This window comes from Pelodiscus sinensis, chromosome 6, assembly GCF_049634645.1.
Source record: "Pelodiscus sinensis isolate JC-2024 chromosome 6, ASM4963464v1, whole genome shotgun sequence".
Lineage (NCBI taxonomy): Eukaryota > Metazoa > Chordata > Testudines > Trionychidae > Pelodiscus > Pelodiscus sinensis.
In genome coordinates this window covers 37208270-37235000 of record NC_134716.1, presented here as the reverse complement: position 1 = coordinate 37235000, position 26731 = coordinate 37208270, and the positions used below count along the sequence as shown (strand labels likewise).

At 41.7% G+C, this 26731-nt stretch overlaps 1 protein-coding gene across 1 annotated transcript in view; it reads left to right on the top strand.

Moving 5' to 3' along the window:
- Positions 1-26731, top strand: part of LOC102454459 (guanine nucleotide-binding protein G(q) subunit alpha) — a 222015-nt gene that overhangs the window by 72116 nt on the left and 123168 nt on the right. Inside the window, exon 2 of the mRNA XM_014573325.3 lies at positions 2711-2895. Within this exon, the coding sequence (XP_014428811.1) occupies positions 2711-2895 (185 nt within the window). The remainder of the gene's footprint in view (positions 1-2710; positions 2896-26731) is intronic.

Here is a 26731-nt window from a genome sequence, read left to right as displayed (position 1 = left end):
CACCAGTACTCAAACTATCCAGATAAAACAATGTTTTGTTCTTGATATCTCTGGCTAATATGTGTATCATGAATTCCAAACAAATTTAAAGGAATTAATAAGTGAATACTTGTTAAAAAATTAGAATCAAAGTTAACGTTTTTCAGAGCCCTAATTGTTAATGCATTTTCAGTGTTTTTTCCTTATGGAGAGGGTATCCATCTGTACTACTACCATAATATCTTGACTCTTACCCCATTTGAAATCACCCTGTTCTCCTTGTGCAGTTTACATATGATAAACATTTTGTACTAGTTTAAATACCTGTAAATATACTGAAAAGGTCATTGGCAGATTTGTCATAGAGCCACAGGATTGGTGCTACACCCCCAGTTTTATAACATCTCTTGGAGAAAACCCTTTGATGATCCAGGCTTTTAAGAGGTCTCACTCTTCCTCCAGTGTAGACCATGCAGCCTTGCCATCTTCCTGAGACTGAATCTCTGGGTGTCAGCATCCATGCTTCACTCTGTGGCTATGTCTACACTGCAAGCTTCTTGCGCAAGCACTGTTTTGCACAAGAGTTCTTGCACAAAAATTCTTGTGCAAGAGCACGTCCACACTTCCATGTGCTTTTGCGCAAGAGCGTCCATGGTAGTGTGGGCGCTCTCTTGTGCAAGAAAGCTCTGATGGCCATTTTAGCCATATGGAGTGCTTGCACAAGAAACTCCTATTGCCCGTCCACACTGCCTTCTTGCACAAGAGCTCTTGCGCAAGAGGGCTTATCCTCGTGGGGAGAGGAATAACTCTTGCGCAAGAAGCCGTCTATTTCGACACTCTACTGTAAATTTACTTGCGCACGAATGCACATGCAGTGTAGACGCTCTGCAAGTTTTTGCACAAGAACAATTGTTCTTGCGCAAGAAGCCTGCAGTGTAGACGTAGCCTCTGAGTAGTGTTTAACAAGGCCATCTGAGACACTCTCCTGGCTAGAAACTTGCACACTCTGGGGATTAATGCACCTCATCAAGCATTTACAGTGACACTCCGCCAGTGTTTTCAAAATGTTAGGGGTTATTGGTCAGTTGGAACACAGCATTGGATGCCCTTAGGTTTTCCTAGAGGTTAAAGAACCTTCTGGGTAGCCCAGAGCGATCCAAATCCAAGCTGTAGTAAACTCTGTTTCCAGTAGCTCTACTTCTCTCTCTTTCTGACTTCAATTGTTAGTCAGGTTTCCAGGTAAGAGAGCTCTCACACTTCTTCCACAGCCAATTTCTCCCTCATCTCATAACTTCTGGTCCTTAGTTCTCAAGCTGGGGTCTCTGTTTTGCTTCTCTCCGTCACTCTGTGAGATATAGGAGCATCATCTCTCTGGATGCCTTGTTGAATTGAATTGGTTTTAACCAATTCCTTAATGACTAATCATTCCACCTGGACAGAGTGCCAGTAGTTGATGTTCTAGAGATTTTGGTGTAACATGTTTTAGTTGGTAATATTTTGAAATCCTTCTAAGTCAGTGGTTCTCAAAGTGTGATCTGTGGACCACTAGTGGTCCCCAACCACCTCTCAGGTGAGCTATGGGCTTGGGGCCTGAATTCCCTCCTCCCCTGCAGCAGAGAGCCTACACTGGTGCTCCAGCCCCACGCCAGCTTCCCACTGCAGAGAGAGAGGGATGAGCCTCGTGGGCCAGATCCGACTTGTGGGGTGAGGAGGAGGTTCTGCACACTACTGCTTCTCCTCCCATAGCTGGGGAACCAGCAGCACAGGAAACTGCTTACCTAGAAGTTTTCCCTGCTACTCCCATTGTCCAGAATCCCAGCCAATAGGAGCAGTGGGGGGTGGTGCCTGGGAGCTGTGGGAAGCACAGAGCCAGGTAAGCATCCCCCATCCTCCATATACCCAGATCCTGCACTCTCAGCCCACTCCTGCACCCAGCCTCCCATCCAGACCCCTCAGCCCATTCCTGCATAAGAACAGAAGAATGGATATACTGGCACAGACCAAGGATCTACCTAGCTTAGTATCCTGGTCGCTGACAGTGGCCAATACCAGATGCCCCAGAGGAGGGAACACAACAGGTAATCATCATGTGATCCCTCTGCTGTCATCCATTTTCAGACAAACAGAAGCTATGGACACCATTCCTACTTACCCTATCTAGCCATTGATGGACCTAACCTCCATGAATCTATCTAAGTCTTTTTTGAATCCTGTTAAAATCCTAGTTGTCGTCATACATCCTGGCCAGACTCCCAGCCCTCCCCCAACCTGTTCCTGCACCCAAACACCCTTCTAGACCCCTTCACTCTCAGCCTGCTGCTGCACCCTACCTCATGGCCAGACCCCGCACCCCCATGCCCTCCTGCACCCATTTTGTCATCATGGGTGGTTGGCTGGTAGTCCATGCAAAGATCTGTGTTGAGTTGGGTGGGCCTCAGGCCAAAAGTTTGAGAACCACTGTTCTAAACTATGCTTTTACTTACTTTGGTCCTGAAAAGGCAACTTTTACTCAAGTATTACTTTAGTTGTTACTGGATGTCTTAACTGTTTGGATGTAGGATTGGCCTTTGTTAGTGTTGTCTGTGATTAAGAGTGACTTCTATTTATTAGTGGTTGAGTGCTGACAGTGTGCATAGTCCTGTACAAAATAAGTTGCTACGTTCATGCAACAATTTCATGTGTTCTGTGAGTATTTTGGTTTGACAATGTGTCCTTATTGAATGTCTTGCAGGTACTGGAGAAAGTGGCAAAAGCACATTCATCAAACAGATGAGAATCATCCATGGATCAGGATACTCTGATGAAGACAAACGGGGCTTCACAAAACTTGTGTATCAGAATATATTTACAGCAATGAAAGCTATGATCAGAGCTATGGATACACTCAAAATCCCATACAAATATGAACACAATAAGGTGAGATTTCTGTTTAAATAGGCTGCTTAATGCTTTCCATTTTTATTTATTAGAGTGTACTTGAAGGGCTTTTAAATTCGTACAGTTGCTTTCTGGCATTTAAGTTATGCTTTACTTAACGTTTGGATGGAAGTATCTTGCAGACAGTAGATTGTATTGAAAGTTGATGCATAGGACCACATCCTGATTCCTGTCTCTCTTCATTTTGCTTGCCTCTGGCCATACAAAGGGGACAGAGCAAGGTATCCAGAGTCTCCTAACATAGCTAGTGTTTTTGGGCTGGCTGGGTGTGTTAAGAGAAGAGTGGAGTTTCTCAGGCGCCAAGATACTCAAACCCACCTTCCTCCCATCCTCCATTCTGTGCAGAGCATGGTTCAGCCAGACCAGGGAATCTGCCCAATGATATTTAAAATATTGCAAAAAAAATAAGGCTTTATAAATAGGGCTAAATTATGATACATTGGTTTACATCTGTTGCTTTCAAATGTAGTTTCAATACTGCATATATTTTAGAAACTCAAACCAAAATTGAAAAAATGGGAACGAGTGCATCAGTACTATTAGGTCATGCTTATTGATGCAAATTGACAAGCAAACAAATTGAAGTTGATGACATCGCTGAAACTCACACCATTTGTGCTTTATGTGAGATGGGAAAATCTATTCAAGCGTTTGTCAGGTTTCTATAGCTAAACCTGAATTCTTTCTGACCTTTTTTGTATTTACTTTTTTTGAAAGAAAAAGATATTTTAATATTTTTAATCACTTCAGTGAAAGACAGTAAACACTGGGTATTAATCTGACCTTAGGGGAGGTTTCGTGGATAGAAACCATGGTTAGAGAGCAGGACTGACACACAAAAGCTGGAGGTCAAATACATGCATGCAGCTGACACTGACTGCTATGAGAGTTGCATATCTGTATTTTAGAATTTGCCTCTTGGAATCTAATCCTGATTTTGCTACTGGATCACTATTTAACAATGAGCAAGTTTCTTTTGCAGTTAGGAGGGGTGTTTTTTTGGTAGAGAATAAAATTGAGATGATAATTGCTTACCTTTGGATAGATTTTTAAAGTATTATTTTAAGCTGTAAATACTGGTTTAAGCAATTCTTTCTTTAAAAACAAAAAGCCTGACTTTTTTTATCTAATAGCATCTCTTTGTAACTCCTGGGAATGCTGAAAAACCTTTGGCTACGTCTACACTGGTGCGTTCTCACGCAAGAGCTCTTTTGCGGAAGAGTTCTTCTGCAAAAACTCTTCCAGAAGAGAGCATCTACACTGGCATGTGCTTTTGCGCAAGAGCATCCATGCCAGTGTAGACGTTCTCTTGCGCAAGAAATCTCTGATGGCCATTTTAACCATAGGGCTTTCTTGCGCAAGAAATTCATGTTGCCTGTCTACACTGGCCTCTTGCGCAAGAACAGTTGCGCAAAAGAGCTTATTCCTGAGTAGGAGTGTCAGAGTTCTGGCGCAAGAAGCCCTGATTTCATACATTAGAACGTCAGTTTACTTGCCGGTGTAGACAGGCAGCAAGTTTTTGCTCACGAGCGGCCTCTTTTGCGCAAGATCCCACCAGTGTAGACACAGCCTGCGTGTTTTGCTGCTATAGCAAAGAATCAAGAGATTCTGTAATATCCAAAATCTTCTAGGGGTTTTGTTATCAAACTCTCACCTTTCAGTGATAGTTTCTTTCTTGCAATGTTGGCTAGAAATGGTACTAATTATTTGATTATTTTTTTCTCTGAAATGTGTGCAATACTCTGATTTAGTTACTCAGTTTATTTAATTACTCTGATTTAGTTACTCAGTTCATTGCTGTACAAAAGTGAAAGTAAACTCTTGCCAGTCACTCAGATTTTTTTTGTAATATTTGTTGTTTAAGTATCCAAAACATCAGAGAGCAAGGAGATCCACAGACCTAAAACTCTAACTAGAAACAACCGGATTTAATAAGCTAGTATTGCAGCGTGTTGACGTATATGAGGATTACTTGTTAAAGGTGAACCGGAGATACAACACCCAAAACATCATTGACTTCAGTAATATGGGTATTGAGCCTATTATTAGCTAAAAAGTAGCCTTGTTTTTTCTTTGAGATCCCCGATGTCATGCCAGCTGGTTCTAGCTCTGCTGTAATGTCCCAACAAGCATTATGCTTGTTAGTCTGTAAGGTGCCACAGGACTCCTCGTTGCTTTTGCAGATTCAAACTAACACGGCTACCCCTCTGATACTTAAGCATTATGCTGTAATGGCAAAATAATTCTGTTGAGCATGGGGTTGGGCTTTAGGAAGATCAGCAGATCTTATTTTCAAAATCTATTTCAAAATATTATTTGGATAATTCTAGAAGAAGTCTTTGAACAACTGTACAAAATCACAGAAGGCATGATTTATCTGATCTCCATGGTCTGGCTTCATGCTTTACATGTTACAGAATCATAGGGCTGAAAGAGACCTCAAGAGGTCATCGAGTTCAATCCTCTGCCCAAAGCAGGACCAACCCTAAGTCTCTGGCAGCTGTGACATATAACATGATGTCCAGTGAGGTATCATAACAGAGATAGAGCTAATAAATGTTACTTTTAAGGAACTGAAATGAAAAGCATGTTTGCTTTTAAGAGTTAATTGCTACATTTCAGGCCATTCATTATATATAAGTAGGTAGTTGTGAATTACCTCAGATTTTGATCCACATTTTAAAATGTTGGACTATTCCATGCAGTGTGTATTTTTTTTCTTGAAAAGACTGAACAGCCTTGGTATTAATTGTGTATATATTGTATAACATTATATATTTCATGTTGTTGTTGTTCCACAGTGCACTCAAATCAGATATGCAGGATTAATGTAAAACATGCTTTTAAATAGTTCAGAATGTTTAATTTGGATGTGGTGTGGCTTGCTAGTGTAGACAAGATCAAACTGTATTTAATCAGAATTTGGAAACTGATTTATGGTAAATCAGAATCTCAGCTTAAGCTAGTTTTTTTTCTTGTACGAGTTTAGTTGCCTGAATAAGTTATGTCTGATGAGTACTGTATAATGAAAGGCACATCCAAGCTTGTGCATTCATGATTATTGAACATTCTCTTATGCAAAATCTGGGTATCTTTAAGGGCCAGATTCTGGTATTCTTAATCTCTCTAAATAGTGACAAGTGGCCGTATGAACTTAGATGGAGCTATGTGTGAAGTAAGGCACTAGACACCATGAATAAGAAAATATGGACCTGATCCTAAATTCCTAGGGACTGTACAATATTTTCTTAAGGATCCCCTTCATATGAAAATATAAGTTGTACTATAGTTGTTTCAAATCATGCCTAACATTAAACAACATGAACTATAAAACGTAAATTTGGTAGATCAAGGTCACTTTAAAACAATGAACTCAGCTCACACTCCACTGTTAGTCTACTGAAAACAAACTCATTACCCTTGCATCCTAAAAAACACAGGAAGGGCACTTCCTATTAACTTGAATCTCATATCAGGAAATCCTATCTCTGGAGAATTTCTTGAAGTTTGAGTAACAGCCTATTTTTAGCTCACCACTTGTTTTTCCCCCTCTGTTTTGTGGTCGTGCTTAAAGATGTGAGAACAGAATGGCCCTTGTTCATTAAATGTTAGAGACTGAGGGTTGGATGTAGAGGGCAGACCAGGGTATTTTTTGAGTTTTGTTTTGTTTTGTTTTGTTCAGGAAGCTCAACATCTGGGGATGTTTTGGACTTAGGCTGTTCCTTCAATTTCAGGTGATGCTAGTGAGGGGAAACAGCTTGCTTTCTTCTCTCTGCAGTGTCCAGCTAAATAGGCATTTGGGACCCACTTATGAATATCTTGACTTCTAGACTGGATAACAATAATTAGGGCCCTACCAAATTCATAGTCATGCAAAAGATGTCATGGGCCGTGAAATCTGGCCTTTTTGTGTGCTTTTACCGTATACTATACTGATTTTCTGGGAGACCAGTATTTCTCAAATTAAGGTCCTGACTCAAAAGTGAGTTGCAGGAGGATTGCAAGGTTATTTTAGGAGGGTCATGGTATTGCAACCTTTACTTCTGCTCTACCTTCAGAGGTGGGCAACTAGAGAATGGTGGTTGTAATAGTGCCCAGCTCTGAAGGCAGTGCCCTGCCAGGAGTGGTGCAAAAGTAAGGATGGCAGTGCTGTATCCATGTTGTCCATCCTTCTGTACTGTTGCTTTCAGAGCTGGGTGGCCACAGATTGGCGGCTGCTGACTCAGCTCTGAAGGCAGTGGCACAGAAGTAAGAGTGACCATGCCATCCTTCTGTGCTGCTGCTTGTAGTGGTTCTACCTTGAGAGCTGGATCCCGGCCAACAGCCAGTTCTTTCCAGCTGCCCAGTTCTGAAGGCAATGCTGCTGCCAACAGCTGCGCAGAAGTATGGGTAGCAGTGCCACCGCCCCCATACAATAAATGTGTGTCCCCCAACTTACAGTTATAGTACCATGAAATTTCAGATTTAAATATCTAAAATCATGAAATTTACTATTTTAAAAATCAAAATGGACTGTGAATTTTATAGAGCCCTAACTATGTGTTCTGTGTGGGTCATTTGGAAGAGGCAGCTAATGTAGAATATGACTGCCTACTTCCTAAGCAGTGTTTGTCACAGAATACATATTAGGTCATTTCTTCAGGAACTGAATAGACTTCCTGTTCACTTAACTGATACAATTAAAGATACTGACTCTGATCTGTAAAGCCCTATATTGCAAAGGTCTTGGCTATTTGTAAAACATTGTCATGATGGTGGGAGTCAGCTGAGGACCTCAAGCAAAGTATCTAGAATGAAATGTCAGATTGTGGTAGGAGAGTCTGTCATGTAAGACCTTGACACCAGAATTCTTTCCCCCTGCTACTCGGACAAAATTTGAGTGTTTTTGAGGTTTACGGCATTGGGTGAGGCTCGTTTCTTCACTCAGGATGTTGCGTGACATGGAGAGTGGTGACTTAAGGGTTGGCATTTAGTTTGGTTTTGGAGAAGGCTTATTGTTTTCCTTTTTATATCTTGAAACTAAAAGTTGAAGTAATTGTGGAGGTTCTAAAAACTTGAACAAGTAAAAATGTCTGTATAGTTATACTTATTTTAGAAATTAAAGATAAGCCTGAGTTTCACATGCGAAAATGCAGACAGTTACCAGGATTACATACAGAAATAAGGTTTTGTATGTATATATGGCTTATAAGAACTCTAAATGGCGACATGTGGCTGAAAATTTTGAGCTACAATAGTAATATTGGTATACGCATCTAGGGGCATCTAGGGACATTCAGGTTCACTCAGAATGTAGGCCTGTCTTTCAGAAATTTGGCCCTGTGTGTCTATGATCCTGTCAATAGTGCAGTCGGCTACAAGGTTCAGCATAGCATTAATAGCCTTTATTCTCTCCTTTAACGTCTTCTCAGGCCAGGTCTACACCAGTGGGCAATACGGACCAAGGTACACAGCTCCAGCTATGTGAATAATGTAGCTGGAGTCAGTGTATCTTCATTTGAGTTTCAATGGCATCTCCACTGCAGGGGGTCAACGAGAGAAGCTCTCCCGTCAACTTCCCCTATTCTTCTCGACCCGGTGGGTCTATCATGCAGCACCAATCTTCCAGTAAGCATAGACCAGGCCTCGGAGTCTGTGCTTGTAGTAAAGGATTGGAAGTCATTGCTTCAGAGATACTAGTCTGGAGCCAGCCTTTCTATTGTGTATTTTCTACACGTAACCAGTAGTAGAGGGATGGGGTGGGAGTGAGTATGTCAGTATGGCTGTTTTATTTTTCCTTCCCACTTGAAACAAAAGGCTCAAGTCACTACACTTGAGGTATGCGGGTCTCAAAAGACAATTTATTATTTCTCCCTAACAGACAGGCACAAGAGAGGCATATACTAATTCTGGATTGGAGGCTGATGTGCACAAATGCATAGGAAAGAAGTCCACATGAACCTAACTTGCCAAACTGTCGTAATGAAGTGTTCAGTTTTAGTAATAGGCCACAAGCAATGGTTGATTCAAAGAGGCTGAGGAGACAATAATGAGAGGAGGCTTTGCTAGCAGAGCAAGGAGTTTGTTCTAGGGACGTAAAGGGTTAAGCGGGAAGAGTCTGGGGAACTATTTTTAGAAAAATGATTCCTGTAGTATTTAAATAATGTATTGAAGATAGAGATGTGAAGATAGAGATGTGAAAGTGTAACTGTGTACGCAGTGAATGGATGAGCCTGGGCTCATTAGTTAACATTCACAGTTACACACAGGCTCCTGGTACATGCAGGAAGCAGGCTTAAAAGCTAGGTACCAGCTCCTGGGGAGCCAAATGCTACCCGCATGAAACTGTAGCACTTACACATTTATTTAATTAAATGCATTTTAACATCCCTAATGCGAGAACAGCCTATCAACATAGAACAAGCTTGTAAAGTTGAACTCAGAGCAGAGATCCAAACTGTGCCATCTGTGTGCTGATCTTCAGAGTCACAAACCTGAGAGATTGAGGTAGGATTTTAAAAGTAGAATATAGAAAAGAAGGCTACTATCAGCATTCATTAATATTCAGCATATTTTCTTAGTGGTCTCAGAAATCTACCTTAAGGCACACGAAAATGATGGAATTTGTGCAGTAAAGAGAAAGTTTACAAAGATAATAAAATGGTTCTACATTCTCTTTACATCTGGATGCAATTTATGGGCAAGGAATAGGTTTTGCAGGAGCCAGCAACTATGAAAAACTGCAGAACAAGATTTAAATTACCATCACACCTAACTGCATGGGGTGCAGACAAGGAACCATGGAACCTGTACCCATAGCAGGTTCACAGCAGTCATATTCTGCTGTAAGATGAATATTGGCTCTCAGTAACCCCTTAACCCCTCTGTCCACCTGAGAGGCAGCAGTGAAAGAAACTTCATAGTGTCTGTCTTCAAACAAACAAACACACACAAACTCCACAACCCTCTGGAATGCTTGCTTCTTCAGCAGCAGCACAGGGAGCGCAGTGCTAAGGGATGACGTCGTCCACAGAAGCATCCTGAAATCCTCTCTTCACAACACGAACACTTGGCTTTACGCTTGCTCATTGATTGATTAATTAGTTCTAACCACAACTGAGTCCTTTGTCATTTCCATATTCCATTTGCTGCAGGACTTCACCCCACACTGCACTCCTGCTGTCCTCTTTGAACTCTGTTTTCCTTCTGCCTAAGCTTCATTCCTTGCACTCACAGCTTCCTTCTTTCTTCCATTTTTCTTCCTTCCACTGTGTCCTCATCCACTCCTTACCATTTCCTCTTCTCTCACATCTACCTAAGCCAAGTTTAAAAAGATAATTTTATTTCTTTACAATGAATACAGGGCCTTATTTTTAATATTAAGCACTTGCTTAAGTTCTTTGCTAAAATGGGGCCTTAATTTCACTTTGACTCAAATCGCCATTTGTAAAATCTCAATAATGTTTCCTTTCCTCCACTCTTTGTCTTTTTATTAGGGCTGTCAAGTGACTTAAAAAATTAATCTCGATTAATTTCACGATTAAAAAATTTAATCGTGATTAATCGTGCGCACTGTCCCTTTGAAATGCTGCGGCGGCATTTTGAAGGGACAATATTGCGGAAGCCTGGGATTAGCTGGAGTCCTGGGATTAGCTGCAGCGGCAGAGTTTCAAAGGGGCAGCATCACAGGAGCCCGGGATCAGCTGGACTCCCCAGCTGACCCTGGCTCCATGCAGTGCTGCCCCTTGGAAATGCTGTGGCAGCACTCCAGTTGATCTGCAGCTCTGCCCTGCACTGTCCCTTTGAAGTGCTGCCCGAGCACCTCAAAGGGGCAGCGCATTAGGAGCCTGGGATCAGCTGGAGTGCCCAGATGATCCCCGGCTCCATGTTGCGCTGCCCCTTTGAAATGCTGTGCTGGTGCTTCAAAGGGGCAGCACTGCCGGGAGCCCGGGGTCTGCTGGGAACTCCGGCTGATTGCAGGCTCCTAATGCGCTGCCCCTTTGAGGCGCCAGAGCAGCACTTCAAAGGGGCAGCGCAGCATTAATGCCTGCAAGTAACACGTTAAAAATTAAAGTGTTAATCCTGCCCTGCGTTAATCGCAGGCGTTAACACACATCAATTGACAGCTCAACTTTTTATTTAGATTGGAGAAACTTCAGAAAAGGGACTGCCTCTTACTACTTATTTGTACTACGTCTAGCACAGGGGATTCCTATCTGAGGGTCTGTCTACACAGCAGATTTTTTTGGGGATAGCAGAGGTATACTGAAATAGCTACCCCCCGTCATTTCGAAATATAGTGGACACGCTATTTCGCCATCCCTGTAAACCTCATTCTATGAGGAGTAAGCTATGGCTTGAAATAGCACTTTATTTAAAAATAAATGACAAAATAACCTATTTTGAAATAGACTCGAAATAAACTACGCAATATGCATATCGCAAATTGTTAATCTTATTTCGAGTTTTGGGTGCTGTGTAGATGCACCCCGAGTTGTAGGTTGTGTCATAATACTAATAATAATGATAAAGATCCCCTAAATAAAAGTGGGCAGATTTTCAGAAATCTGGAGCACTCACAACTCCCATTGCACTCAGTGGTAGTGACTAAATTTTGGCCTTTCTCTTTTTATTCCATTTGCAGGACAACATTGCTCCAGTCGCAGAACTTGGGTCAGGTTCTGCATAATATCTACATTCATCTAAGCATATTGTGTATTTTTTAATGTCATACACAAATAAGGGGATGGCTCTGTGCCTAGGAATATCAGTACAATTTTGCTGCAAGACTTCTAATTGCGCCTCATTATGCATACTGCAGTGTGCTTCTGTTTATCAATTTAGAAATTAATAAGGAAGATTTAAAGAAAACCTTCGGTAAGATGAATACATGAATATATGGTTTTTTTCAGTAGCATGTTTGCTTATACACATTAATTTGCACATTGTAAGCAGCCACCAGATTGTAAACAGCCACCAAATTTGCTTTATTACAAGCACACTTACACATACACAAAAACATTTCTCTTCTAGGAGAAATTGCAATTAGTAAGACAGACACCATTTAAGGCCTCAATTCTGCAAAGACTTATATGCATGCTGAGCATTTAGATAGCTCTCTCCTTCCCCCTCCCCAAATGTAATAGAACCACTCTTGTGTTTAAAGTTAATCATGTTTATAAGTCTTGATAGGATCAGAGTCTTAATTACAAAATATGTATGCCATAATGTGTATTGCAGAAAGACATTTTAGTTGTAATTGTAAATGTCTTCAATGTTAGCAACTCCCTTTGTTGTTCATTACAACATTTTCCTCTTTCATTTAGCATTTAAAAATAATCTCTTGTTCGCTTTAAAAATGATAATTTATAAATAAAGGACTATACTTAGGCAAGAAGAAATTAGTATGTACAGAAGGACACAGCTGGCTGGGGAGTGATGTCTGTTTTCTATCTTTCCTGTGCCATATTTTATTTCAACAGCTAGTGTGAAAAGCAGGAGGTGGTGATTGCTTGCTTGAGGATCTCTGTGTGATTTGTCCTGCTGTGAGAAAACATAATTCCAAAATCCTTAGTTTCCTCCCTAACTTGCTCTTGTCTAAATCTTCCTTCTAATGTGTGTGGCACATCATTCTGTTTAAATAATCATAATATATGTCTGCTCACATAATCACACAATCATGCAAGCACTCTGACAGAGATATGGACAAAATGGGAAGGATCATCAGGCCATTATTGTATCAAGCCTGTGCTCAGGAATTTCTGTGCTGGGGTGAAAGTCATGGGAGGGGCTGGTGGCTGCCCCGCCTTCACGGTCCAACCCCACCCCCAGCCTCACTCTTGGGGAAGGATCGGGAGGAGAAACAGTACCAGTCTTCCCCTGGTCGGCCAGAGCATGGGAGATGGGAGGCTAGAGAAAGGTGCCATCACAGTCTCATGCTTACTTGGAGGACCATGGGGAAGTGTGTTCATACTCTTCGCACCCCCCTTCCCTGCATATGGGCCTGTGTATGTAATGAGATCTTGGGATTTTTTTATCTGACGAATGATGTTTTGTAGACTACATCTAATGCTGAAGTATTGCTTTATGAAAAGTATTGCTTTATTTGCCCCAAAATAGACCCATTGATTAACAGTAATGCCACCCAATTATTTTATTAGTTAATAGAGTCTTAAGTGTCCAGATGATAATTTTGAAAATAACTTTGGATCCAAATTAGGGATGTAAACGACGAGTTGACAAGCATAGGCTTATCAGGTAGTCGAGTCGACTAGTTGCTCCCCCCACCTTGCTGCCTCTGTATCAGAGGCAGCAAGGTGGGGGGGGGGGGAGCAGGAGCCGGTGCTGGGGGAGCCGGTTTAAAATCTAGTTCCCCTCCAGCACCGTCTCTGTGAGAGGAGAGGGGGGAGGTGGCAAGGGAGGCAGAGGCACAGCAGGAAAGTGCATGAGTGGGGACTGAAGCCGTCCCCGCTCGCACTGGTCCAACTGCTGTGCCTCTGCCTTTTAAATGTAGCTCTTGCTACATTTAAAAGGCAGAGGTGGTGCATCGTAGGGAACCCTGGGCAAGCAGGGACGTTTCAAAGGCAGAGGTGGCACAGGGGCGATCTGAGTCAAGTGGGGACTCTAGCTGAGGGTGGCTCTTGCTACATTTTAAAGACAGAGGCGCAGATGGGATAGCAAGCGCCCTGCCCCACCCCTTATCAACTAATCAAGTAGGTCTTTAATCAAAATTTAACATCCCTAGTCCAAATAAATATTTCATTGATTTTTTTTCTTGAAATTAGATCTTTCTAAAAAGGTTCAAAGACACTGATCTAGTTCTATATAACAATTGTGCAATGGCAGCCTTTAGAGTACTCTATTTCTACTATTATACAGGACTTGCTTGAGTGATAAATTAAAACACGATATATTGGAATGTGTTAAGAAATTGTCAGCATTTGTCTGGAGATTTTGGATGCCCCTTTCTCTATTCACTCTTCACTTCCTTTGTGGTAAAAGTTGTAACAGCTTTGAGATGTGAAAACTTCCTCTTACTATACAGTTCTATTTTGGTTGAGAAAAATGGTTAACCCTGAGCAACTGAGATTTGGGAAAAAAATTGAAGTTACTTTCTCGGGGGGGGGGAAGAGAGGGGAGAGAGAGAAAGAGAGAGTATGTGTGTGGGAGTAATATGCAACTAGGATGTATTGAATGCTGGGTCTGGATGTGTGCATTGAATGAGCCTGATTCTTCACTGTAAGATCTATAGCAGGGGTTAGCAATCTTTTCAAACCAAAGAGTCAAACTACATCAAAATTCAGAAAAAATGGTCAACAAGGAACCATGTGTGGGAGTGCAGGAGTGTTATGGCATAGGGCAGAGGATGTGGGAGTGCAGGAGTCTGGGTTGGTGTATATGAAGCACTCATGGAAGGGGGTTTGGGTGTATGATGGGCTTAGGGCACAAAAGGTGAAGGTAGGTAGGGTAAGTAACTGGTGGCTCTTCCAGTGGTCTAGTGGATAAGGGATCAACCTCCAGAACCTGGGGTTGTGGGTTTGAGTCCCTACCCCAGGAGCAAGTGGTCAGCCACCATCAGTTTTCCCAGAGCTACAGTCAGCTTACCCAGGGCTGAGGCTGGCACCAGCTGAAGATAGTGTTGGGTCTATCAGTGGCCTAATGAATAAGGCATCAGCCTCCAGAGCTGTGGGTGCAAGTACCTCCCCCCACTCCAGGAGCCTAGCCAGGTACCCACTATCAGCTTGACCATGGCTAGCACCAGGGGGAGGTGGGGTCACTCCTCTAGTGGAAAATAGCCTTTTCTCCTGTTCAGAGTGTTTACCTACCAAACTGAGTCCCATGCAAGAGAACCCCAGACTCATGAACAGTTTCATGTTTTACTCTAGCCAAGTGCCTAGGACACGCGTTTGAAGATAAGGGCTTTGGGATATTAACATTTTTCGTCCATTTTTCACTCTGGCATTCACTTTCATAAGTGTCTCCATAAGGTGAGAGGCATGAGTGAATAAGGCCCAGTATGTTGATGGTATAAGAGAGATTTCTCAAAGGATAACAAAGGCATAACACTGCTGGTAGAGAAGTATATGAGACCATACGATAATGTTTAATGATACATATAAACCTTGTAAACTAATTATCAGACTACATGAAAGTAAAACACGTGTGTTAAGTGTTTGATGGACAGGGGCCTTATTTGCACCTTCTTAAGAAGATTAATTTTGTAGCCAAATCATCAGTGTTTTAAATCTGGGGATGATCTCTATACAGAACAAACAGACTGAATTTCTGTTGTGTCTCCCTATATATAGCATATGTCCACGTCTGTGTGTGCATTACAAATTCAGGGTCCCAGATCCTCAGCTTCATCTGAGGAGTTCTTGATTTAGCAGTACTGCTTATAGACTGCTGGCTTCCTGTGTCCTAAGGGATTAATACATTAGCTTTGGATCACTGGAGTACAAAGGAGCCATGGTTGCGTCTACTTTCCCACTACCTTCTAAACACAGCCTACGTGCCAGCAGTAAGAGTTGGGAGGTAGTATGGCAATCAAGGCAGCTATATACCACTAGAGGATCACCCCATGCTGGCACAATCCCTCTGATACCTGCCACGCTGCATTATAGGTATATTGATGTTTGTGCATCGTTGCTTATAAGCAAATACAGCATACATGTTGGGATCAGAATAGGCTTCAGTGATTTTTAAATTTTCTTCTCTTTTTATTAGCTTTATTCCTTTTTAAAAAACATGATGTCACTGTGCTCCTCTGAGAGATGGTGCCACCTCATCCTTGGAAGGACATTGCTCTAGTCTAGCTAAAGACTTGTGTGTGTTAGCTGTACCATTTGTAAAGCAATGGGGAAAAAAGAGGTCATGGTGGCAGTTCATCTAAGAAAACAGAGTTTTAGAGCAAAGTTTAAAGCATGTTTTGCTTTTTGCTTATTTTATGTGTGTTTTTTCACACTGCACTACTTTGAAGTGGTTCCATGGTTCAATTTATCATATGCTGCTCATTCTACTTAGTGAGGTGCCTGCAGTTGGAGAAATATGGTAGCATCAATTATGCAAGGCTCCTTCAAGGATCATTTGAACAGAAGTCTGCTGAATACTAAATAGACACTTAATAGGTTTTACACTGGCAGGGTTCATTTAGTAATCTCTCAGAATCAACAACTCATAATTGTACAGAAGCAGGGCTTGTGCTGGTATTTTAATAAGTGCTCTGACAAGTATACATTAGTGTGGAAGTACCATTGAATTTTGCTTATATGTTAAGGAAGTGCCACTCTACCTTTCTAGGGACTTAAACAAAATATGTTAAAAGAGCCTCATGGTCCGTTCCCTGTTACTTATTACAGTAGTAACAGGGTTAATCCATGTTATTTTGATATATATTTCTGTATCCAAACAGAGGCACCCTGCTTTAATCTGTCATTTAACAATGAAATCTCTGAGGTCAGAGAATCTACTGGTCAGCTTTCTGAAAAGCTTGCTTGCTTTCTTAAAGGCACATGCAGTAGGGATGTAAATTCCAGTTTAAATTAGTTAACCTGTTAAACATTATGTTTAACCTGTTAACTGCTTAAACAGGGCAGGAGGAGGCTGATACCCGGAGGTTGGACCACTGCGGGCAGGGGCTGCTTCAGGCTAGAATGGCCACTGGTTAACTATTGACATGCCTAACATGAAGCAATTAAAAAAAAATAAAAAAAATAAGTAAACAGACATGGCTGGGAAGGGAGGGAATATAACAAAACCACAGTTATATTCAGATAAGTGGTTTTCTTTTTAAAGCCTATTATGTCATTTTTGTGTGTTTCCTGATTTCACTGTGAATGTTTTCTTGTCGTTTTATTTAAACTGAAGCTTTTTAGTCAAAAAGGTCAAAACATTTCATTCTAATCCTCGTACACAAAAAAGGCATTTTTTTCAAAACTGGAAACATTTGCAAAAAAGCTTATGCATTTTTACAGTAGAAAATTACAGAATTTTACAATTTACTTTTGAAATTACAAATTTACAGAATTTTGGAGGTGGGTTTTCCCCTCCTTCTCCCCCCCCCCCACCCTTTCTTCCCCCTACTCTGGAGCTTTTCCAAGCTGTCTCAAACCTTTGAAAAGTTATGAATAGCAAAAGATAAAGATTCTTTCAAAAGAAAGAAGAGAGTGCAAAAATCCTGGATATAATTTTGTCTGTTGCATTCAGTGGCTAAATAAATGAATTAATTAAAGAGAAAAATTTCAAAAAAAAAATATTTTAGGAAAATGCAATGACCAAAATAATTTTGCAATGGAAAAATTAAAAAAACCCTAAAAGAGCAAAATTTTGTTTTTGACCAGTACTACTGGTTGGTAAGAAGCATTCAGACATCAACTTGGTGTGCTTCCCTTTATAGAGGAGATTCCATGGTGATAAATGGGCATACCACAAACATTGGATTGCGATATCATTAAAAGATTCAGTCAAGGAGCGGGGTTTCCCTGTGATATTTTGAAAAACATGTCTTTACTGAGTATATGGGAAGTTTGTGGGATATGACATAAGGGAATCATTGTGATCTGAAGGAGGGAGTGCTTAGAACAGGGATTCCCAACCTTTTTCCCATGGAGGAACCCCTAAAATAATTTTTCATATCCTGAGGCACCCCTACCTATGAAAACATTTGCTTGGCCAGAAAAAGTAGATAGTGGGGAGCACAATTAAATTAATGCTAAATTATTGTGAAGAAAATTTATTTGTAAAGAGCTGTTATATATATGTCAGCTTACATTGTAAGAAAAATATTTTTATTTATTTATTCCACGATTTCTCGCGGAACCCCAGACAATGGTCTGTGGAACCCCAGGAAACACTGGCTTAGAAAGTAGCCAACAAGTGTATGGGACATTTCTCTAAGGGTGTGCAGAGGTGCTCACAGCGGAATGGTTTAAGGCCACGTTTCTCAAACTGTGGGTTCCGACCCTCTGGGGGAGTCGCGAGCAACTTAGAGGGGGTTGCAGCAACTTAGAGGGAGGTCATGGTATCACAAAGTTTGAGAACCCCTGGTTTAAGGAATGCAAATGGGAATGTATCTACACAAATCTATAAATGAAGAGATAATGAACATGAGTGTGAGGGGAGTCTTCTACAGCAGAAATAACCACAGTGAGATTATGTAAGGGGTCTCCTCAGGAAAATATATAGCGTGTGCAGGGATTGCATCAGGGAGCCTGTAAAAGGAGGTTCACAGGGAGCACATCTGGCGAGAAGAAGGCTAGCACAATGCCATGAAAGGAAATGTAGGAACATAGTGTTTCTCTTTTAATGCATGTAATGACATTTCATTGGATATAGTTTGCTCGCCACAAATGAACTGAACCCTGATTCTTCTTCTCTGAACACTACAGAACTTTTAGGAGCACTTTCCAAACTGAGCCCCTAAGCTTTTTGAGCTTTTCCCATCACCAATTCTAATGGCACCAGCTGGAGATACAAAGATAAGAAAACCAAACCAGAAAAAAATCCAGTACCCTTTTATTTGTTTAATTCTACGAAGTCTCATAAAAAAGAACCCCTTTCCTTTTAGCAAGGAGACACATACAGATAAAATTGTGCTCAACTGGCAAAGGCATAGACAGTACAACAACTGATGAGGGCTGTATAGTTCATGTCCTGCTTGTGTGATAAACTATGACATTGCATGTCTGCCCTCGCCTTAGCAGAGTACAGTCAAACATTGCAAAATATTTTAACCAGCAGCTCCCTCTTCTAAAAATTAATAAAATTGTTTCCTCCTCTCCATATTTAAAGATGCAAATTTTGAAAGGGTAAATAACCATCTAATGAATCAGTAACTATCTTGATATGTCGTTTTTCTTTTCTGATTCCAACTGTGTGTATACTTTGACTAGTATGTCACTGGGCATTTTCTGTTTGTCCCTTTTTGGACACACTTCATCTTTTGTGGACTTCCTGTAGCATTTCCTGTGTGCCGCACTTTCATGATACTGTGTGAATCAGCAAAGTCGGTAGTGTGTTTTTCCCATCTGACAAATAAAACTTCAACAAGGCTATGTAAATAAAAGTCTCCACTCTAACCCACAACAGAACACGATATCCTTCATTTGGAGGAAGATACACTTTTGTGATCTACTAGGTTGTTTCTGTTTCTAATATCTGTAATCTAATACAGTAGAACAGACTATGGGGAGGCAGCCTTTTGTGGCTGCATCCCAAACAGATGTTGTAAGCTTCTGGCTATCTTAAAAGCAACACCATCTTCAAAATCTTTAATAAATAAATAGAATGAAATTGTAGCTGTTAAGAATTATTAGTATAATTTGTATTGTGTCCTGTACCACTGCACTAAAGTACAGACAGTCCCCGAGTTACGCGGATCCGACTTACCTTAGATCCGCAGTTACGAATTGGGTTTTTCTCGCCCCAGAGCACGGGAGTGGGGGGGCGCCCAGATGCGCCGCCGCCCGCGTCCTCTGGGGCGAGAAAAGCTGCTCCGCGTCTCCCTGGTCCCCCCCCCCCCCCCCCAGCAGACCAGGGAGACACTGAGCAAAGCCACGGAGTACGCGGGCAGCGGGACAGCCCAGACGCACCGCGGCTGTCTCGCTGCCGGCGTCCTCCGAGGCTTTGCTCCCCGTCTCCCTGGTCTGCAGACCAGCAGACCAGGGAGGCGCGGGGCAAAGCCGCCGAGGACCCGGGCAGTGGGACCACGGTACGTCTTAGTCCGCCGCCCGCGTCTCCCTGGTCTGCTGGGGGGGGAGGGGGGAGAGCAGCTAGTGCGCCCTCCCCAGCAGACCAGGCTTTTCTCTGGATGCCTGTAGTAGCGCCTGTGCTCTGGGCGCTACTGGACCAACCCGGCAGCACCCCAGCTGCTCTGCCCCAGGCGTCCTGATTCAGCCGCTGCAGGTCAGTTTCAGCAGCGGCTGAATCAGGACGCCTGGGGCAGAGCTGCTTGGGTGCTGCTGGGTTGGTCCAGGAGCGGTGCTACTGGAGCAACCCAGCAGCCCCCAGCTGCTCTGCCCCAGGCGTCCCCAAGTTGGCCGCTGCTGAAACTGATCAGCGCTGACTACAGGAAGCCCGAGGCAGAGTTGCTCTGCCCCGGGCTTCCTGGAATCAGCCGCTGATCAGTTTCAACAGGCTGACTCTGGACGCCAGTTCCGACTTACATACAGATTCAACTTAAGAACCCCAGGTGTCCCCAAGTCAGGCTTCCTGTAGTCAGCCGCTTCCTGTAATCAGCCGCTGGTCAGTTTCAGCAGTGGCTGAATCTGGACGTCAGTTCCGACTTACATACAGATTCAACTTAAGAACAAACCTACAGTCCCTATCTTGTACGTAACCCGGGGGCTGCCTGTATACGGAAATTAGATTTTACGATCTGCCCTCCCTCAGGAAAGAAATTAAAAATTAGTTTCTTCTCATGAAACTATCTCAGTGAAAGAAGATTTAAAGAAATACATTTGGGAGATGGTTTGGAGCGAACGTTAAGAGTTTGACAAATGGAGCTTGACAGTTGACATATATAGGCTGAAATGTTGAGAACCTACTTTTGTTCGTTAGTGCTTCTTTAGATGGGCTAATTAAATCATTATAGTTTGAACATGACATAATTATTTTGCAGAAAGGTGACAAGTAAGCTTTTCCCCCACCTTTTTTTGAAATAGTGATATCATTCTGGACTTAGGCCATGTCTCCACTTGTGGGAAAGTCGACACCGTGGTGCTAGATCTTCTGGCATTTGATTTAGTAGGTCTAGTAAAAACCTACCATGTTGAACACTGAGGGCTCCCCCAGAGGCGCCAGTACTCCTACTCCTCACAAGGAGTAAGGGAAGTTGATGGGAGTGTTTCTCCCATCGACCGCCCGCCGTGATAAATCGACTCCAGCTACATTTTTTTATGTTGCTGGAACTGCAAATCTTAAGCTTATCTTCCCCCATTGTGTATAGTTGGATCCCTTTGATGGATTCAGTCTCTGATCTGTCACCTGTAATATCCTGCATCATTGATCAGATGCAATTACCTTTTGTTAGAAAGAGGCATACAGCAAATAAACAAGAAGTGCTTGGAACAGGAAGAAAATCACAGTCAAAAGCAGTGTGGCAGTCCTATCATATAGATGGTGATTGTCAAAGCCTGATGGGGAGCCCAACAGCGGAGAACTTGAAATCAGTCACATGGATCTAAATCTTCAGTGACTTAACTCTTGCATAGTCATTTACATTTGTGTAAAAAGATGACAGGGTGGTTGTAAAATCAGGCTACCATTCTGATTTCAGCCCCACGTCGTTGACATTAACTGTTCAAGATGCGAAGCAGAGGAGAAAGAGACCATATATATTAAAAATAAGAACCATGGCATTCAAGCAAGAAAACAACTGCACTGCCATGATGTGAGGTCAGCAACCAGAAGCCAGTAATTTTAGAAACACTCATAGAATGTGCCACAGGACTCCTCGTCGCATTCATAGAATAGTGAAGAAAAGAAATACTTGTGGAGATTAGCTCCATTTAGAGAAGCTGCCAGAGTTTCTTATGATGATGAGCAAAAATGTTATGCATATTTTTACCACACCATTCTTTTATATCAGCAACTCAATTTGAGCAGTACTTTATAGACTAGGATGCATTTAACCAATCACTTGACACATTGTGATCATTTGGGGGTCACCTAAAGCAATCGGGTTCCATCACCAACCTGTTCTGTAACTGTAGGTGCTTCATGCTGTGCTGCTTTGGCTCACAGCCCGGACGCCAGTAGCCCCGCCCACAAGCAGAAAGGTCTCACCTTCGCTTCTACCAGCCTAGTTACTCTTTACAGAGTGATGCCTTTTCATTCTTGAGTCTCTCCAGAGCCACTCTGATTTTTCTTTCTGGTTTGTCACCCTGAAGTCTTGAAACCAGCCCTCCAGTTATGAGTTCACTTTGGGGGATGAATGCATACTGTTTGCACACCAGCAACCTGTTGGGAGTAAATAGAAGTTTGTCAGGGATGAAATAGCAAACATACAGTTTATACAGAAAGCCAATATAGGGAGGCAACTTCAAGCTTTACACTTCTATATTAATACATTTCTTTTTCTAATATAAGCTGTCTATTGTCTCTGAACGGTTTACTAACATACCTCCTGCTGTAGAGGAAATCCAGTGGTTCACAGGCAGTTTTCTGCTTTAAAGGTTTTGTCAGTTTCTGGATAAAGACTTCAGCTTTAACCTTCCTTTTAAAAGGGCTTTTAAAAAATATTTTTGACTCATGATTACAAAATTCTGGCTGCGATGTCTCAGTGTTGTATTCACTGTAATGGTACAGAGTTGGGTCCTTGATTTCCTAACTTTAGTTGCACATTTTAGCCTCACTTTCCCTCCCTGCAAGCTGGGAAAATTTCCTACCTCAGTAGGAATGCTAGGAGAATTAATTGGTTCAAGTTTGTAAAGCACTATTGAAAATATTAAGCACTGTACAGTTGATAGGTTTTGTTGTTCCTGTTTTTCACTTTTTTAAATAAGAAAACCAGGGAAATTCAGTGTAAAAACCTTATATTAGTTCCTGGAAGAAAATGTCTATACATTGCTAAAAAGCAGGATGGACAGGTTCCTTTTTTGCAGCCTCTTGCTCTTTGTTTTCTATTCTGTTCTTGATGTATTTTAACCTAATGGAGGTGTTACTGCAGAACAACAGGAAATATGGTAGAGGCTGCCCTAAGCTGGTAGAGTGGCACCCAGAAGGTTATTTCTAGCTAAGGTAGAGTAGCCCTAAGACTGTTCAAAATTGTACTGTGGCCAAAACATCCTACAGAAGTTCCCAGCATCAGGGCAGTAAAAAGATATCCTACCTTTATTTCCATCTAAGGTCTGTGCTGAATGTAGCTTAGCCATGACCCCTCAGCTTGGCCATAAGAATGATCTAAAATGGATTAAAGATGTACACAGCTGCTTAGGGCTAATGTTCCTTCGAATCTTTTCCACCTATGTATGATTTTTTTTCCACCCACTTGCAGAATAAATTCTTTGTGTATTGAGGCATGTGCAAATGGGAAGCACTAGTAGAAACACAAAACCTAGCTGTGGGAGCTTTGCTAATTTGCTGGGCAGCATTTGAATCTCTCCTGAATAGTCACACAAGTGCTCAGCTTACAGAAAAAGGTGCTTAGGACCTCTCTGGCTTTGGCTTCATGTCTCCAAGGTTACAAAGAGTTACAGAAAACATGAGTCCCTCAAAACCAGACTCCTTTGTCTTCAGTTTTTGTATATATAGTTTACGTTTACTTTTAGATGTTAGTGATTACTCAAGATTAGTGTTTCTCAAAGTGGTCCGTGAAGCCACTTTGAGAAACCTGTTAACTGGCTGCTCCTGTGTGTTTACTTACAGGCGCCATGGCCACGGAGCCTCGGGGTTCCCATTAGCTCTGGTTCACCATTTGCTGCCAAGAGGAGCTGCAGGAAGTGGCATGAGTCGGGCTGGAGCCAATGGGAGCCGCAAGGCTCCGTGGCTGTGGTGCTAGTAAGTAAACAAACCGGAGCAGCCAGTTAATAAGTTTTTCAAAGTGGTTTCATGGACCACTTTGAGAAACACTGCTGAGGCTGACACACAAAACTAGCTATTTCCCTGATAATCAGGAAACAGTTTTCCCCTGCTATTATAATAAGCAACTGTCATTCTACCATCTGTGTATGTCAGAACTGTTTTTAATTTTTTGCATCAGTTGTTGCCTATTGAATATATACAGAGAAATAAACTCTTGCTCCTCCTTTTCATCCAAGAGCAGAATGTGGCCACAAGTCTAAGGCTGATGTCTCTTTTTTTAAAGAGATCTCGTAATTTTCACTCAATAGTGACATTGCACAGATACGCTGTTACCTGTTGCTAATGCTCTTTTCTCCATTCACTGTCTTAAAGCAACACATTGTCAGGTAATATATGAAATTTGGAAAATTACTTGTTTTTTAAATTTGTGGGAAAATATTTGTAGTAACCTTCCATTCATGTGATGAAATGAATGCTATCTCATTAGGCACTGTCTCTTAGTATTTAAAAGGAAAATCTCTGCTAAAATGTTTGTCAGTATTCAAAAGCTTTTTTTAAAGTAGGTTATTAAGTTGTACTATTCTTTTCAAGGAAAAGCTTTCACTTGTTCCTTTTGATGTCAACATTTTTATGCTTGAGTCTGGTTTTGACAAGGGGTGCATATCTGAAGTGCTCGTTCCATTTTTAAGTTGGAAATCTTCTCTAGTTTTCTATTTAAAGTTATCAAAGCAGAGTCCTTTGATAGGCTCGCCAAATAATTAGGAGTCGTTTGTACCTTGTGGCAGTTGTGCTCAGTCATTTTATAACAAATACGTATTGATGGTTTTTCTCCCTCTAACTCCTTCGCCTTTCTTGCCTCCTCATACCCAAAATGCCTTTAAACCTTCTAGAATAACTGTTTGAATTATATGAAAATGAAAAATAGTGTTTGTGGGCTAAAAAGGACTCAAATGTAGCTGTTGGGGTGCTGGAGGGGGAGTTAAAAACCCTTTCCCTTGTTTCACAGTTTCTTTAATAAAATGGTAGTTATCACAAGAGGATTTGTGCTCGACTGACAGAATGCAGTGAGTTTATTCAGGATGGGCTCTCTCTCTCTCTCTCTTTTATCCTCCCTGCTTCATTAAACCATTTTTACCTCACCTCATCTCATGACAGAAAAAGACTGACTCTGCTGGCCAGTGTGTTCCCCGCCCAACACTTTGGCCCCACCACTTTGTTAGTGTGGTACGTGTACAGCATATGTCACTGTTTCATGTGACTCGCATACATTTGTATGACTGTACTATTTGTAATCTGAAGTCCATAGGTCAGTCAAGTTTGAGGTGTTGACAGGGTGGGGTCTGCAGAACTAGAATAGTCAGCTTCTTGCAGAGAAAACCACTAACTCAGGAATCAATTAAGATCTATTTTATGATTACCCCAGGTGCTAGTGAAAACTGTTCTTGGGGTTTTTTTATTTGTTTGTTTTGTTTTTCCCCTTGCGCTTGCAGGTAAGGTTAGTAGTGAGTGACAGAAGTTTTCATGTCCCCCTCAATAAAACAGTCCCCATGGAAAATGTAACTGAAATTGAAATTATTCTAAAGATGCTAAGGCCCTGTCCTATCCTCACTGAGGCAACAGGTCCATTAATATAATTGATTTCTCTGAGGACAGTGTAACATCCCAACACAACCCGTTATGTGGAAATACTCTTTTTGTATAACAGACTATGGGTATGTCTACACTGCATGGCTATTTCGGGATACCAGAGGTACCACGTTTACACAAGCCACCTGTTATTTTGAAATGTTTTTCAAAATAACGGGCATGCTATTTCACCATCCTGATAAACTTCATTGCATGACGGATATGGGATGGCTCAAAATAGCACATTATTTTGAATTTTGGTGCTGTGTAGATGTGCCAAATTTCAAAATAAGCTATTTCAAAATAGATTTGAAGTAAGATACTCAGTTTGCATCCTGAATAGATAGTTTTAGGAATCCTAAAAACTTTCATTACTGGTAGAATTGATTCCAGTGGTTTCAGCCCCTTCTCAGACCTGGGGCTGGATTTGGCCCATCAGTATTTCAGGCTGTCAGCAAAGAGGTATGTGACTTAATTTATGATGGGCTGTTGCTGGAACTCATGCTGATGAGCCATGGCTCACATGAATATAGGGTTACTCAGATGCGTAATGGCTCATCAGCATGAATGAGGGATCTGTAATCATGCTTGAGGTATTTGGAAAACTTAAGGGACAGGCCCAAAACTGATTCCCTCCATTCAAAAATTTAAATAAAAAAAAACAACACCACAGTGGCCTTCTGCTTATTCTGGGAGTGAGGAGAAAATCTCGACTTTCCAAGATGTGTATTGAGAAGTATTAAAATCCCAGCTCTGGAACACTTCGGAAAAACCCAAGATGCTGGGCATGTTGCATTTGTGGATTGCAACATGATCTCCCTGATAGCTTAACTCTTGTAATCTTGCTGGTGATTATAATTGACAGGCGTTGTACTCTATTATTGCTTGTGAGGGCAGATTGTTTTAGTGCTGCTAATGAGAGAGCTTTTATTTATTTATTTATTGTAAGCTCCAGGGGCCATTCTGGCAGTAGCAGGGTGGTAAGGCTGCCTCTTAAGTACCAGGCAGATTGTTTGAAACTGTAGTGAAGAACAGAATTATCAGACTCCACAGATGATATGTTGGGAAAGAGGCAATATGTCTTTTCTAAAGGGAAATCATGCCTCACCAGTCTACTAGAATTCTTTTGAAGGGGGGTTCACAAGCACACGGACCAGGGTAACCCACTGGATATATTGTACTTTGACTTTCAGAAAGCCTTGACAAGATCCCACTGCAAAGGCTCTTAAGTTAGGATTCATCAAATAAGAGAAAGTCCTCTCATGGTTCAAGTACTTGGATAAAAGTAGGGCAAAAAGGTTTAGATGACCGTGGTGTCCAACATAATAGCCACAGCCACATGTGGCTATTTGGCTGGTTGAGTGCAGCTAGTTTTCTATAGTAGTAGCCATGATAGTGTTTAAACAGGTTTAGAGTAATTGGTTAATTTTCAGAATGGAGAAAAGTGTATAGTGGGGTTCCCCAAAGATCTATACTGGGACTTGTGCTGTTCAGCATATTCATAAGTCTGCTGAAAAGGGGGATGAACTGTGAGATGGCAAAATTTCAGCTGATACTAAGCACTACCAGTTACGTCCAAAGCAGACTGAAGAGTTGCAACACGATCTCATGAAACTGGGTGAATGAGCGATCAAATGGCAGATGAAGTTCAGTGTTAAGTGCAAAGTAATGCACATTGGAAATAATTAAT